This window comes from Rhincodon typus, chromosome 2, assembly GCF_021869965.1.
Source record: "Rhincodon typus isolate 14 chromosome 2, sRhiTyp1.1, whole genome shotgun sequence".
Lineage (NCBI taxonomy): Eukaryota > Metazoa > Chordata > Chondrichthyes > Orectolobiformes > Rhincodontidae > Rhincodon > Rhincodon typus.
Window position 1 is genome coordinate 123,012,177 of NC_063333.1, and position 15,634 is coordinate 123,027,810.

The following is a 15,634-nucleotide window of genomic DNA, read 5'->3' on the forward strand; positions in this document are numbered from 1 at the left end:
CTCTGTTTCATGATCATAGAACCCCTAGAATGTGGAAGCTTGCCATTTGGTCCATCGAATCCACAGAACCCTTCGAAGAGCATCCCACCCAGATCCATCGCCCTAACCTATCCCTGTAACCTGCATTTCCCATGGCTAATCCACCTAGCCTGGATATCCCAGACACTAAGGGCTATATTTAACATGGCCAATCCACCTAACCTGCACATCTTTAGACAGCAGAATGAAACCAGAGCACCCAGAGGAAACCGATGCAGGCACAGGTAGAACGTGCAAACTCCACGCAGACAGTTGCTCGAGGCTGGAATTGTACCTGGGTCCCTGGTGCTGTGAGGCAGCAGTGCTAACTACTAAGCCACTGTGCTGATTCCTGTGGAACAGAGTTGGATATGAAGGTACTAGTTGTCCATGTTACTCCATATGCCATCCCAGAAGTGTGCATTGCAGCAAGCCTGAAAGGCAGGTTTCAGGTTAACTAGACAGGCATTAGCTGTACTAGCTCTAAAGAAACATAGGAACAGGAATAGGCCACTTAGCCCCCGATGCCTGCTCGACCATTCAATGAGAGTATGGCTGATCTGTGCCCTAATCCCATAGACCTGCCTTTTTCCCCATCCCTTAATATTTCTGGGTAATGAAAATACATCAATGTCCAATTTTAAATCGTGGAGAAATAAACAGAGTTAATGTTTTGGAAGTTCTGAAGAAGGGTCTCTGTTTCTCTCTCCACTGATGCTGCCAGACCTGCTGAGTTTTTCTAGCAACTTCTGTTTTTGTTCCGATTTAAAATTGACAATCGATCTATCATTCATTGTCATTGTGGAAAACAGTTCCAAATGTCTCCAGTCCTTTTTGGGATTTTCTTTATTTTTTCCAAGGGACGTGAACGTTGCCGACAATGTCAGAATTTGTTGCTTGTCCCTAATGTAAGTGACGGAGGACGATGTGTTGAATTCGGAGGTTGGTGGGGTGATACGTGAGGATGAGGGGAATTCTGTCTTTGTTGTTATTGTGGGGAGCGGGTGTGAGGAATGAGTTGCGGAAAACGCGAGAAATGTGGTCAAGGGCGTTTTCGACCACCGTGGAGGGGAAATTGTGCTCCTTGAAAAACGAGGACATCTGGGATGTCCGGGAGTGGAATGTTATCTCCAAGTTTGATTCTAATACTTTTTATTTTCCTTTGTTCATTCGCGGGATAAGGCATCACTGGCAAGACAGCATTTATTGCCCATCCCTAATTGCCCAGAGGGCAGTTAAGAGTCAACCACATTGCTGTGGGTCTGGAGTCACATGTAGGCCAGACCAGGTAAGGATGGCAGTTTCCTTCCCTAAAGGACACTAGTGAACTACTGTCTTATCAGAGTAGGCAGCTCCTGGGAAAGCCATGGACGTTCAACAAGATCTACAGCAGCCTTGCACAACTAGGTAGGGACCAGTGCTTGGGCCAGCAAAGGTTGTCCCCACAGATTTCAAAGACACTGCACTGAAATTTACTTTCACCGTAACGTGAACTTGACAATGGTGCATGGATTTGCAGAGACTGTTCAAGCCCATTGCAAAAACAGACTTTAATTTCTACTAATTTCCATTAATTTTCAGCAAGTGCACTCCATACTCCATTCCCACACTAACACTTCCAAAATCAGAACATGGCCTGGAAGCAACCTCCACAATCATGCCTTTAACCCTTTGAAAATCTTAGCCTAGGTACCATCCAGATAAACTATGCTGCACTTCCTCCAAGGCACATACATCCTTACTCAGGTATGGTAACCAAAACTGCTCATTCTTCTCCTCGCATGGTTTGACTAAAGTTTTCTATAGCTGAAGGATGACTTCTACCTCCTCTAACCCTCTTCATATAAAAGATTTTATTCATCTTTTAGTTATTTTATGCCCCTGTTCATAATATTTTAACTTCATGGCATTACAGGTGCTCCTGGAGCAAATGGCACCCCATTGGATCTCAGCTTTATCTTGCCTTTGCCTGGTAGCTATGATTTTGGAACAGAAATTGAGCATTTGGCAGCTCAAGTCAGCTTCACCATTCAATTAGATCATGGGTGATCTGTAACTCCACTTAACCACCTTAGCTCCATTCCCTAATCTCATCTAACAAAAGTAACTTGCATTAATGACTCATGATTATGTTGCTTGTATCCTGATTGAGTGACCAACGAAGGCTATGCTGGCTAATTGTCACCCATGCAATGACTTATACCTCACGCAGTACTGCACGAAATTGGAACTGGTATGATTGAGCTGCTTCTGAAGGTGAATCCAATATATGACATGTGAGATGTTTACTTTGCTGTCAAGCATGTGGTCATATCCTGTCTTCAAACTAGGAACCATGATGTGCACTGAATGCAAATATGCACAATTGGACTAAAAATTATTGCATGTATCTTCTTAACATCCTTTTAAATTCAGATATATAAATTCTGCTGGAAATTACTGGGATATTTTTAAAAAGTGGTGGATGTCAAGATCAGCTACAGTTTCACTGAATGGCGTGACAAGGTTAATGGGGGAAAATAGCCTACCCCTGATCTTGTCTCATACCTACATGCCAAGAACTGGGAAATGACATAGAAGACAACAGTGTGTCAAGTCAATGTCATTATCTTACAACTTACAAGCTACTACCTGTTGCAGGCTGAAGGTTTGCCAGTCTGTCGGTAGCCTGTATGCACAGAGATCCAGTCGGTTTCGATGCCTTACGCACATGTGGGGTGCGAACACACAACGTTTAGCCTAATTAACTTTTTGCTTGTTTCAATGACATTTACAAACTGTGATAGCAATGCAACAAAAGAAGACTTCCTCACCAGTTCATATCTTGATGCTTTTTCCTAATTGGAAAAACAAAGGTCACTGGTAGAGATCCTTGAAAACCATATGTCAGCTGGAATAATTGAAACGTGTTTCTTGTGACAGTTCAGTCAAGATCTAAGTCAAGATGCCTCATCATTTTGGAAATATTTGTCATTAAGAAATCTACTGGCTCAACTTCTAAAAATTTAAGTAATTGCTGTTGCAGAAGATTTATGAAAGTAGAGAGCTTGGAATTTTGTAAGCTGAAAACAGTTACTGTTTTTCTCACCAACATCTTATTCCAATCAATCCTGCTCAGTTCTGTTCTTGCCCCATTTTAGACTGCTCTCCACCAACTGATTTTTCTTACTCTGGATTATTGCATGTCATTCTTCAACTTCATCCTGAACCTTATGATGCAAAGATGACACTCATAAATGTTCATCCACTGACATTTGATCCACTTGGCCCGACTCATTTCCAAGAACCAGGTCCAACAATGCAACAGTGCCCCCTACACAACCAATATCCTAATGTTGGCACTCTATTGTAATTTCCTTGCAGATTTGTTCCTCTGCATCCATTCTCTAGCCTGTGGTCTATAGACTCACCAGGTAATATAACTGTTTCAGAGATATTAGGAACTGCAGATGCTGGAGAATCTGAGATAACAAGGTGTACAGCTGGATGAACACAGCAGGCCAAGCAGCATCAGAGGAGCAGGAAAGCTGACGTTTCGGGCCTAGACGCTTCTTCAGAAATTTTCAGCTCTGCATCCAGCTCTGCACCTTGTTATCTCAGGTAATATAACTGTACCTTTTTTATTCCATAGCTCTAGCCAAATTGACTCTGTCCTTGAACACACCGAGACGTCTTCCTTCTCAAGCACTGCAAGCCAACCTTAACCGATACTACTACTCCTCCTCCTTTATTTCCTTAATGATTTATATCTATGAATATTTAACACCCAGTCTTACCCTTCCTTGAGCCAGGTCTCTGTCACTGTTACAATATCATTCCACACGACAATCTGTATCTGTAACTTCTCAACCTCATTTACTATACTCTATGGATTTAGATACGTGATCGGTAACTTTGTTTTTGACTTCCTTCCTTCCTTCCCCTATTTTGACTTCACCTATTAACTGACTATTGTCAATTTTAGTGTCAGCTGCATCCCTAAGTATTTTGCAACCCTTAGTATCCTCCTCTGTTATTCTTCCTTGGCCAACACATTGCTGCCAAGTTAGTTTAAAGCACTTTTATCTATTTCTCACCAGGACAACACTTCAGGATGTTAACTAGCAAAATTCTTCAAAGGTCCAAGAATGCAACATGAGAACAACATTTCTGAAAAAATTTGGTTTCAGATTTTTGGGGTTAAGCTGCCTTTCAATGGGTTTCAATGGGCTTTCAATGTGAGCCATTTGTTTTCTATTGGATACTCACCAGGCTGGACAATGACTGTCACCTCAGTTGAGGACTGCTGCCCAGCAGAGTCTGTAACGGTCAGCTGGAATGTATAATCCCCTTCCTGCATTGCAGACAACTGGAGGTGAGGTGTCCGCACACCCTGCACAAAAAAATTGCAATTTACAAGTCTAGGTTTTGACGTACAACAGTAAAGCTGTCCTGAGCTTCGCTAAACAAATGCTGAAATGAAGGCACGAGAGTAATGATAAAGCTATACACATTAGTGAGATCACAACAAAGAGTATTGTGTGCAGTTTTACCCACTTCCATGTGCTAAATATACAATGATGGGAAACTGTTTATAATAACATCAAATTTCGACAGCACAGGACCAGAACATTCATCCAAATGTATCTGTGCCAGTATTAGGCTCCACACAAGCCATCTCCTACTTTATTTCATCTCATTCCATGAAAATTGTCATCCACTATTTTCTCCCTCATGTACTTGCTTTAGTTATCTTGAATGCACATATGTTACTTGCCTCAACCACTGTGTGTTGCTGCAAATGCCCAATTCACACTATTATGAGTAAAGCTATTGCTTATTTGATTTATCAACGACCACTTTATACTTATGGCACATAGCTTTAGAATTTGCACAGGTGAAAACATCTTACCCATGCTGACCCTTTTGAATTATTTTAGAATTATAAAGATCTCTATCGGATCGCTACTCAGTCTTCATTTGATAGTGGTATCCTTCCCATTTTTGTGAATCTTTTTGCATCTTCTCTAGAGTTTCAACATCCTTTTGGTAATATGCATGCCAATATTGACAGTTACAAAGAAAGACTTGTGTTTCTGGAATCATCTCTATTGAGGCAAAGATGCCTGCATGGTGACTAACAAAGGTTTGAGAAATTATGAAAGGTTTGAACATAGTACACAATGAAAGACTACTTCCTGTTGTTGAAGAATCAGTGGCATTGAGTCCTCACTTTAAAATTATCAAGAAGAGAGGTTGGGATAAACTGGAGCACAAGATGCTTTGCTGCAGGGAGTGTCATAAGATCAGAATTAAAGAGATATTGGAGCAATTTAGAAATCTAAGCAAACAAAGGCTATTGAAAAAAGAAAGTTAAGAGATTATTGAGTCCACAGAAGAAAGTAAGAGATCAATTATTTAAATCATGGTAAAGGCAGGAAGAATTTATTCAATTATTAATTAACCCTACAGATGACAGGGGTCATCCAGGGAAAAGTGTAAGGTTGCAGTAGTGAATCATTTAGGAAAGTCTATTAAAGAAAACAGAAATTAATTTATAGAGCTATGAAGACCAGGAATAATTTGATAAAACTACGAACAGAACAAGATTTTCTTAAAAGCCACAGGCAAGGACATTTGTTTTCTTTTTAACAGCATTAATGAATAAATCATTTGATTGGCCATGAAATGATAGAATCTTCCATTTTACTTGCAGAAGGCATTAGTCTTCTATTATGGCTACATAGGCATGGGAAAACCCTCCATTACAGCCCATAGAAAGTAGCAGCACAGGTAAAATGCAGAGTTGAAATCCTTTAAAGCAAAAATAATTAAGAAACAGCAGAATTAAACTCCATCAAAATAAGGAAACAAGCAGTGATTCTCGGAAGACAAGGCAGCAGAAATAATACTGCCAAAAAAATCCAATTTCATAGGTGGGCCAAATAGACCACAATATTAAACATCTTGGAGAAAGAGTCCTTAAGGTACATAATTGCTTCCAAATTAGATGCTTAATCAGAAGCTGAACAAGTAAACACTATTTGTATTAAATATGGAGTATAGCTGATCATGTTACAGTTTGCCATGGCTTAAAGTAAGCAATATATCCTTTTGATAAAATTCTACAATCTTTTGACAATTACTTTAACCTCAGAACAAGTAAGATTCTTGGCAAAGTAGGATTTAACAGAAGAGTTCAGTATCCAGGGGAATCCATAGATAATTTCATTGTCAGAATTCATAATGGACTGAATGGCTGTTGGAATTATTGACGAGTTTTGTCAGATTAATTACAGTCCAAGGAAAATTTGACTTTGAAGACAATTATTCAGATGGTCAGTGAAGAAGTCCAGAAGCAACACAGATCAGTTCTCAGAGGTGAGGATCAATCTATTCACAGGAGATCAGCAGAATCCAATTGGTTCTTAAGGTATCAAAAGCATTGAGCACATATGAGAAGCCAGTACAGAGAGTTGGCCATACAGCAGTTACTAAAGATCAGCAATGCTTTGGAACAAGGAAACTTCACAGAAACAAACAGTGCCCAACAATTAAAATAGAATGCTGTATCTGTAAAACAATAAGTCAATTCTAGAAGACATGTAGAGGCAGGACTAATAAAGGTTTGCAGAATATCATAAAGTCAAACAGTTACTCACATGAAGAAGTTTATGAGGTAGAACAGGCTATAAAGGAAGGAAAACCAAAGGTACCTAGGGATAACAGGTGATCCAAGCCAAATGTTTTGGCAAGAAGATATTTATGTCAATGAACACCTCATTAGTTTTAACCTTGATACAGGGGCAAGTGTCCCTATATTATCAAATAATCTACTATGGCTGAAGAAGTACTATTTACAGTCTACAACAATACAATTACATGATGCATAAGGTATAGCTCTAAAGAATGAAGATGTGCTACACACAATTTTGCAACACAAGGGCAGTAGTTCAGTAAGATAAAGAACATACATCAATTTCACAAACAAGAATTATCACTCTTAAACATTAGCACTTGATTTGACCTCAATCATCTTCAAAGTATTTTAACTAGTTACAATCAAGACAAATAGCCAGGAAACAGCCAATCATGCAACAAATGTTCAAGGAACAGCCGATCATGGAACCACATGATAGTGAACATGTTAGATGTTAGATAATGCACAGCAGTCAAGAGACAACCCAGTAAAAGATTTCACAGGGCCTCCTAGACACAAGGTGGAGCTGAGAAAGAAGACAGAATCCATTGAGATTTAGCTATGCTGGCATAAGAGAATTGCTTGATATTGTTAACAGGATGAGAATCTGCAACTTTGTCGGCATAAGTGTCTTCCATTCCTATCATCACTTAAGCAAGTTCAGACAGCAGAAGCCAGCACATTTTCCAAGGAGACATAAATAATGAAAAAGCTAATGAGCAATAACACCTCACTTGAGCTCATTAATGAGCCCTTAAAATAATATATTCATATTGGGAAGCCAACCTAGGTTTGGGAATAAATTGTTATGGTAGTTTCAAATCAGAGTCAGATGATGAAACGGCACAAGCTCAAGCAGAAGATTTACTTTCTTCATCTTCCAAGAAGAATCATTAATATCAGCAACAAAAAACATGTAAAGTAAGGAACAATTCTCCTCTGGTTAGCCTGGGAAAATGAACATATTGGTTTACTAGTAAAGTAACCACAAGCGGTATATTAAAGCTTCAAAACCAATGAACACAGTGAAAAGTACAGAGTCTATGTACTTCAGTACACATTTATCATCAGTTGGGAAATAAGGATTTGCTCACACAGAATGTAGGCTGCACACAACTCCTGAGATGGGGCAAACAACATCTGCAGATTCATGGTCGAAAAAAGAAATCAACTGGCCAAGGGATCAGGATACTATCAAAAAGAGAAAGTTGCCTGGTTCAGAAATCCACGACATCGCAAAAATGAAAATGTCTACTTCAACACGGCAGCCATTCTCTGCAATAAAAGATCAAAAGTTCTCCAGCTGAAATATTAGAGCAAATGTCTATTTCAACAGGAAAGATATTTTCCACAAAGGAAGTTCAAGGGATCAAAGGTCCTTCAGGTTAAAGGGGCTTTGCAAACCTATATCTTTTCATTTTTCTGTAGTTTTGATTGTAGACCGTAATGGGAGAAGGACTGTTTAAAAACTAAGGATTTTGGAAGAGATTGCTGAATTTTAAAAAATAAGTTATCGAAACGCATTGCAAGTGTTGTTTACATTGTTGCTTTGGTCAATTTGTGGAGGGAGGGGAAGTGAAGCTTTGTTAAGTACAGAAAACTGGTCCATGCTTCCTGTCAACCTTGTCTAAATGGACAGGTAAATTGGGGACTTTTGTGTACTTTGAAAATAATCTTGAACTTTTGTGACAAAGCTGCAAACAGCAGTTCTTGATTTCCAGTGTGCTACCTCAGTGAGGCCTGACAGACTTCACACTGAACAGAATTAAAGTCAACAGACTTCAAGCAAAGACCTACCAATTTTCCAAATCCAAAGAATGCATTCTGAAAGAAACTACCAGACCACCTAAATTTGTGAAAGTCAGCGACTTAGGGGGATATGAGATAGTGATAAATGTAATTACATACATGAATGTATAAACATTAATAATGGAAAAAAGCTGGGGGCCAGGTCTTGTATAAAGTGTTAGGCTCTGAAAAGGTTAATGCATTAACACTGCTCAATATGATGACAACACTACAGACTTGGGTGAGAAAATAGCTCTCAATTTCACAGGAGATAGACCTACTATCTAAGTGTCCCCCACAGTCCTAGTAGCTGTCTATCATACTGAATGGGTTAAACATTTTAACTTAGCAGTGTCTTTTAGTAAAATAAGATAGAAGCAGAAAAGAGCAGAACAGAAGATTAGCAGATGTACTCTAGACAGGCAAAGGACAAGGCCAGGGAATGGATGATAGAAATAAGGAGGCAGCCCAGGCTGTACAACCAGTGAGGCGTAAGAAGCCTCGAATGGAGAAGAACAATACCTGATGTACGTACATGGCTTATATTCCTCTAATCTCTGCCTGTTCACGTGTCTGTCTAAATGACTCGGAAACGTTGCTATCGTATCCGCTTCTGCCACCTCCCCTAGCAGCATGTTCCAGGCACCTACCACCCTCTGCACAAAAAAAAACTTACCTCACATATCTCCCTTAAACTTCCCCCTCTCACCTTAAACCTATGCCCCCTAATATTTGACACTTCCACCCTGAGAAAAAAAGACTCTGATATCCACATGTGCTTCTCACAATTCAGCAAATCTCATTTGTACAACCTATGAAGAGTTTGTATCCTTTCCAAAGTGCTATGCCCCAGAATTGCACGCATTACCCAAGGCTGAACTTATGTTTTATACAGATTTAGCATGGCATCCTGTATTGTAATCCAAAGTCTGATTTATAAAGATAGGATCCCATATACTTCATTTACTGATTTGTTAACTTTGCCTGCTTTGTTCAAAGATGAGGGCACAAAGACCAAACCAATGCATACTTATTTGACTGTATTACCTTTCTGCTTTCTTCCTATGAAAATGCATGACCTCACCCTATTCTGCATTGAATTGTTTGCTGTCTGCTGACCCAACTTGTGATCTTTTGACTTCTATTAGTATCTTCTTCATTGCTTACAACATTGCCCAGTGCAGCCTATTCCTAGCTCTTAGGCTTCATGGCAATGCAAATTTCAAAAGTAGGCATTGTGTCTCCCAAGTCCAAGGCCAAGTCCAAGTTCATTAATATATGTTAAAAACAGCAGTTGTCCTCCAGTACCAAACCCTGCAGAACAGCACTGGGGTTTATCTCTTTCCATCCAGATAAACAGCCAGCTGATCATCAAAACACTTTTTTCCATTCTTTAGTCAGTTTTGTAACCATGCTACTACTGTCCCTTTATCTCATGACTTCAATTCTGCTAAGAAGCCGATAAAGTGTTTTGGAAGTGTGGTTGTGAAAGGTATGCTCTAAATTCAAGTACTTGCTTTCTTTTAATTTTATATGACGTAGCACTCAGAATAGTTAGAGATGTTAATCTTGAAAAAAAAAGATAATTTTTCATCAATCATTCAGCTACAAGCACTCAGTATCAGGTAAAGCAAATTCCTGTGCAGAATTAGCAGCTGCGTTATCTGTGCAGCATTTAAAAACAACTGCAGAATGGGCATTGTGTTTTGAATATGATTAGGTCTTGACCAGAGACACACTAGAAATTGGGCTTTAGGCTACATTTACAAAGCAAAGCAACATGTGTACACAAGCAACGGCCAGTGGTGGACCTGTTGGGCTGAATGGCCTGTTTCCACACTGTGGAGATTCTGTAATTCAGTGGCCCACTGCATTATTTTGAAGTCAGGAGAAGCAGGACCCTGCCCCCTAATCCACATTAATTTAACTACAAAACAATAAACACTTTTTTTTGTCACTGGGCTCATGTGAGACCAGACCAAATAACCGGAACGGGCATATTCTATGTCCAGTTAATGACTGTAGGCTGGAGCTGTGAGGGCATTAGGATCCTGATTTTCATATTTAATGACCCTTAAAGCCTCGTTCCAGTGGGCATCCTGAACAGTAGGAAGTTGCAGACTTACAGTTTGCCAGCATGCCTGAAGAGGATTGGATGTGAAGACCATAGACTGAGATTGGTCTATGGGAATAAAATTTTAGAGAGATGTAAAATGGGCTGCCTATTTGTTATCACCTGTTTTACCATTCAAAATCCAGCCCATTCATTCCACATTGGATAGTTAATCCACCTATGCTTTGCCTAATCCTTAAACTGTCTTTCAACCTACTTGAAGTTCATACAAAATGATTGTCACATTCCTGGCATAATGTTCCTAGCATAATGTTCCTGACATATTGCAAAACATTAATTGGACTGACCTGCATTTCAACCACCTTGCCCTTGCTGTTCGGACTGAGTGACCACTCATAGTTCACAATCTGATAATCATCGCTGCTCTGGTTTCCGTTCAGAGTAATGCTATTACAGGGCAGGGTTATTGCCTGATTTGGGCCAGCGTTTGCTATAGGGGGATAATCCACAGGTTTGCTGACAATCACCATAGCAGTTGTCGAGTTCTCAATTCCATCTGAATCAAGTACAGTGAGTCTGGAAAACAAGTTTAGCAGAGGTTACATCTTACACTCTCGCTTGTCTTTTCCATTTATCAATAATTAAATACAGTTTGACACTGTCTCCAAACGTATCTGATCTTAATCTTGCCTGTGAAATCCTTCTGTGCACAAATTGATTCGGGTGTCTTACATTGACTATTATTACACTTCAAAAATAATTCACCGACTGTGAAGTAGCATAAAGGTGCAATATAAACACAAGTTCTTTCCTAAATGGGCAACCTTCCCGTCTATGTTGTGATATGTTTTGACCTTCTCTCACACATGCACAATTCGGAAAACAACAAATCAATTGGCTTCAGAATCATCATCTCCTCTACATTCAGGAGATTTGATACATTCCAATTAAACAGGTGACATGTTGTACTCAGAGCCTATTAGCTTTTTCATACAAAAGTAAAGCTCATCAACAAAGCAGTTGGCACACTGAGCACAATTTAAAATATTTAAAAAATAAAATATTTATCTGTTCTTCCAAATGTCAGTCTGTGCAAATCCAATATTTCAGCTCTTCCAAAAACAAAGAACTGTGGATGCTGGAAATCCGAAACAAAACCAGAATATGTTGAAAAACTCAGCAGGTCTGACAGCAACTGTGGAGAGAAAACAGAGTTACCATTTTGGGTCCGGTGACCCTTTTCCAGAGCTGAGTTCTGCTTTCTCTCCACAGATGCTGCCAGACCTGCTGAGTTTTCCTAGCAATTTGTGTTTTAACTCTTCCAATTTGTCTTCTTCGTCTCTCTTTTCGTTCTCACATTCTGTCTCTCTCGTCCGTCCTTTTGTCAATTCTAGGTGCATCAACAATTTCTTCCCACACAGCTTTCCTGTAAATCTTTTCTTCTCTGTATGTTCTTTATTTTGTGTGGTTCTTTCTGTGTGCTGTCATTAACCAATTTTCCTTGTATATCTGTCTTCTTTTTCCTTAATGTCTCACAGATTTTACTTTTCCTCTTGTATGTCACAAAGACTAGAAGGCAGGTCAGAAATAATAGTTTCCATCTCTTTGTAATTGGAGACCTGGGACAAGCATGGTCCTGTTGCTTTCAAATCAGGAATTGTAAGCCAGGCCTTTGGTTGAATAGTACTGACTGGCAATATAGTACTAAAAGCTGAAATTTGAAGAATTTGTGACCCAGAGTTCAGGTTTGGGAGGAAACTGAGGAGCAAGAGTGGAGAGAAACAAATATTTCCACAGACCAATAGCAGAATTAGATTTGGGGCGATTATCTCTCGTACATGCATTAACAAAATGTTAGAGTGTGTGTATTAGTGAAGGAGAGATTCCAGGGATGTATACACCCAAAACAAGTGTTTAGTGCACTGTTAGTAGCTATTAGGCCTCATGAGCAGGGGGATTTGTGGCTTCTGAGAGATTTTAAATTCATAAAATGAATGCCAGAGAATGAGACATTCAGCTGATTCTTGACCTTGACATCTGAACTTGAAATCTCCCACTGAGACTCTCACTTTGGTGCTTAAATGCACTGTATTAAGGAACACCTAATACAGAAGGCATATCTGTAGAAGCAGAGATACAGATCCCTATGAATTAGAATTTGGGGAATGCTTTATTCAGGACAGTGCAAAAGAATATAACAATTCTGCAGTGCCTTTTGACAGCTAATGATTTGTTACTAAACTAACCAAGCAGACTTTTCTCTTTATTAACCTCACACACATCAGTACCTCGCACTGTTCATAACAATATCTTAACTTCCTTGGTATTTAGATTTTTAAAAAATCAATAAACAGGTATGAAAAAAAGCCTACAGCAACATAAAATAACAAGTCTCATCAAGTAATAGGTTTTATTACCTAAAGGTGTAGTTACCAGTCACTAGGTTAGACAAATGGAGGATAGCAGTGTTTGCTGATGCCTTTTGCTCTCGCAGGGGACCCTTAACCTCCTCCCAGTGGTAACTCACAATCCTGTCATCATCCATACTTTCTGAAGGAAAAGATGTTCACAGTATCAATCCTACTGACCGACTGTGTCAACATAGCACAAGAAAATTTACCATAGTAACCTCTGACTAAAAATGGCCCAAATACTTGATATCTTTTACAATATGTACCATGTTCAATTGAGGCTTCAGTAGGAAATAATCGTGTTGCCTTTCAATACAGCTGCCCACACAGAGAAACAGTGTTTGAAAATTTTTAACAAGGCAAATGTTATTTTCTTATTTAAAATATATTTATACAGTTGCTTAGCGTGCAACAGTGTCTATGAAAAATTGTTTTATGAACCTTGTGTGATTTGTGTCAGTTTGTAGCCCTCTCACCCATTAGTCAGGAAGTTGGGCGTTCAGGTCTCACCCGAGCAACTTGATTCCATGATAAAGGCAAACATTTTTGTGAGTGCTACATTGTCAGAGGAACTGTCTTTCCAATAAGACCTTCCAACAATGAACTCTGCTCTCTCAAAGGGGTGTAAAGGATTCTATGGCCCTATTCAAAGAGGAACAAGGGAATTCTGTCTGATGCCCTGGCCGACATCTATCTCACAATTCATACACACAAAAAAAGGATCATCTAAGCATTTATATCACTGCACTGTGTAGGACCTTAATTTTTGCAGATTGACTGCTTCAATTCCTATGTGACAACAGGGATAGCACTTCAAAAGTACTTTACCAGCTAGAAATCATCTTGGGAACATCCTAAATTGATGAAAGGCTCTATATAAATGCAAGTTCTTTCCTTCAGTGGTACAATGAGGGAACATAACACTGAAACACAGAGCCTGTGCACTGTCACCATAATGACTGTGACACACCAGTATTCTTGACAATCATTCAGTAAGATAACGGCCCTTTAAACATTTTTTCTTGATATTTATTTTTATCTTGATGGTAATGTTACTTACGGCTGCCATCAATAAATGTTGAGGTTGTAGGCAGGGAAACTTCTTGTATCCATGGTGAGGCAATGGCTACTGGTGGTTGATTGACGCGAGGAGCTTTGGGAAAGATACGTCACACATTACCAAGAGTCTCATATTGTTTGTACTGTTTATATTAAAATTAAGAAACACAGTATGACAATTTTATATCAGCACAGTTACTGGTTTTAGTGAGATGCTATTTGCTCCAGTGTATGCTGATATATACAATCTAGCTCTACATAAGAACATAAGAAAAAGGAGCAGATATAGGCCATTTGGCCCCTAGAACCTTTTCTTCCAGTCAGTAAGAATGGCTGAACTGGTATTGCCTTAACTCCACTTTGCTGCCTGTCTGCCAAAATGCTGAACTCCCTGGTTAATCAAACCTGTCTAATTCAGCCTTCAATATATTCGATGACCCAGCCTCCATTTCTCACTTGGAGAGAGAATTCCAAAGACAAATGACGTTCATAGAGAAGAAATTCCTCCTCCTCTCAGTCTTAAATGGAAGACCTCTCACTCTGAAACTGTGCCCTCTCCTTCTAGACCACCTCAGGAGGGGAAACATTTTCTCTACCCTGTAAAGTCCATTGAGAACCTTTTCAGTTTCAAAAGATCATCTCTCATTCTTCTAAACCCTCAAGACTATAGCCGTAATGTGACAGTACTGTGTCTATAGGAGATGTGTCCTGTACTGTTTCTCTTGCAGTGTGTGGCAATGGTACCAAAATGTCTCCTTCAGACAGGCAGTTGGTAAACAGCTTTGAGTTCTCCCTGGGTGGCTTCTTTTAAAGTAAGACAAAAGAAGCATAAGTGGGCGGGGTCAGGCTCACTCAGATCCAAAACGACTTTAGTTTTGCTTTCAGTTATTTGGGTAGATGTTTGCTGGATGCTGGTGCTGAAAGCTTGAAGTCTCTGCTGCTAGTGAAGTCCTACACAGGGAGGCTTCCTCTTAAAAACAAAAAGAGGCAGATTTTTTTCTTTCTACTGGACTAGAGAGAAGCAACATGTAAGAATAATAACTATGTAGCTGAATTACCTTTGCCAAGGTTGTATTTATGGGATGCTGCCTATATTGGAACAGTTGATGATTAGGGATTAAATAATACATTTTCTCGTTCAGTATTTCAATAGAGTCAGGTTATGCCAATTCTTCATTGTGTAGTATTTTAACAGTATTGTAAGAATAATGTGTGTTTTGATTAAAGCTTACTGGTGAATCAATTGTATCATATCTGGAGCACAATGCCTTACACTTGCCTTTTCTAAAAAAAATAGAAGTTAGGGTCTAGGCTATCTCCATAATATACCTTTGGGGGGAGTGGTCGGGTCTGTTCCATAACACCAAGCTGTTCAATCTTTCCTGATAAGAAAGTCCCACCATGTCTAATTGAGTGCCAGCTGTAATTCTGGCAGTAACACTCTGGAGTCAGAAGTTGTAGGTTCAATGTTCTTGATACCCGAGTCTTGGCTGACACTCATTAAGGATTAGTTACATTGTCAGCGGCACTGAGCAGAATTACCTTTTAAGAAAGGTTTGACAACCTTCATAGATAGTAGGAACTGCAGATGCTGGAGAATCTGAG

General features: G+C 39.4%; 1 protein-coding gene across 1 annotated transcript in view; it reads right to left on the reverse strand.

Annotated features, from left to right (window-relative positions):
- Positions 1-15,634, reverse strand: part of LOC109923761 (dyslexia-associated protein KIAA0319-like) — a 104,874-nt gene that overhangs the window by 27,618 nt on the left and 61,622 nt on the right. The window contains exons 9-12 of the mRNA XM_048613041.1: positions 14,031-14,123; positions 12,977-13,109; positions 10,907-11,135; positions 4,267-4,390 (exon numbers count right to left, since the gene is read on the reverse strand). Coding sequence (XP_048468998.1) covers positions 4,267-4,390; positions 10,907-11,135; positions 12,977-13,109; positions 14,031-14,123 — 579 coding nt within the window. The remainder of the gene's footprint in view (positions 1-4,266; positions 4,391-10,906; positions 11,136-12,976; positions 13,110-14,030; positions 14,124-15,634) is intronic.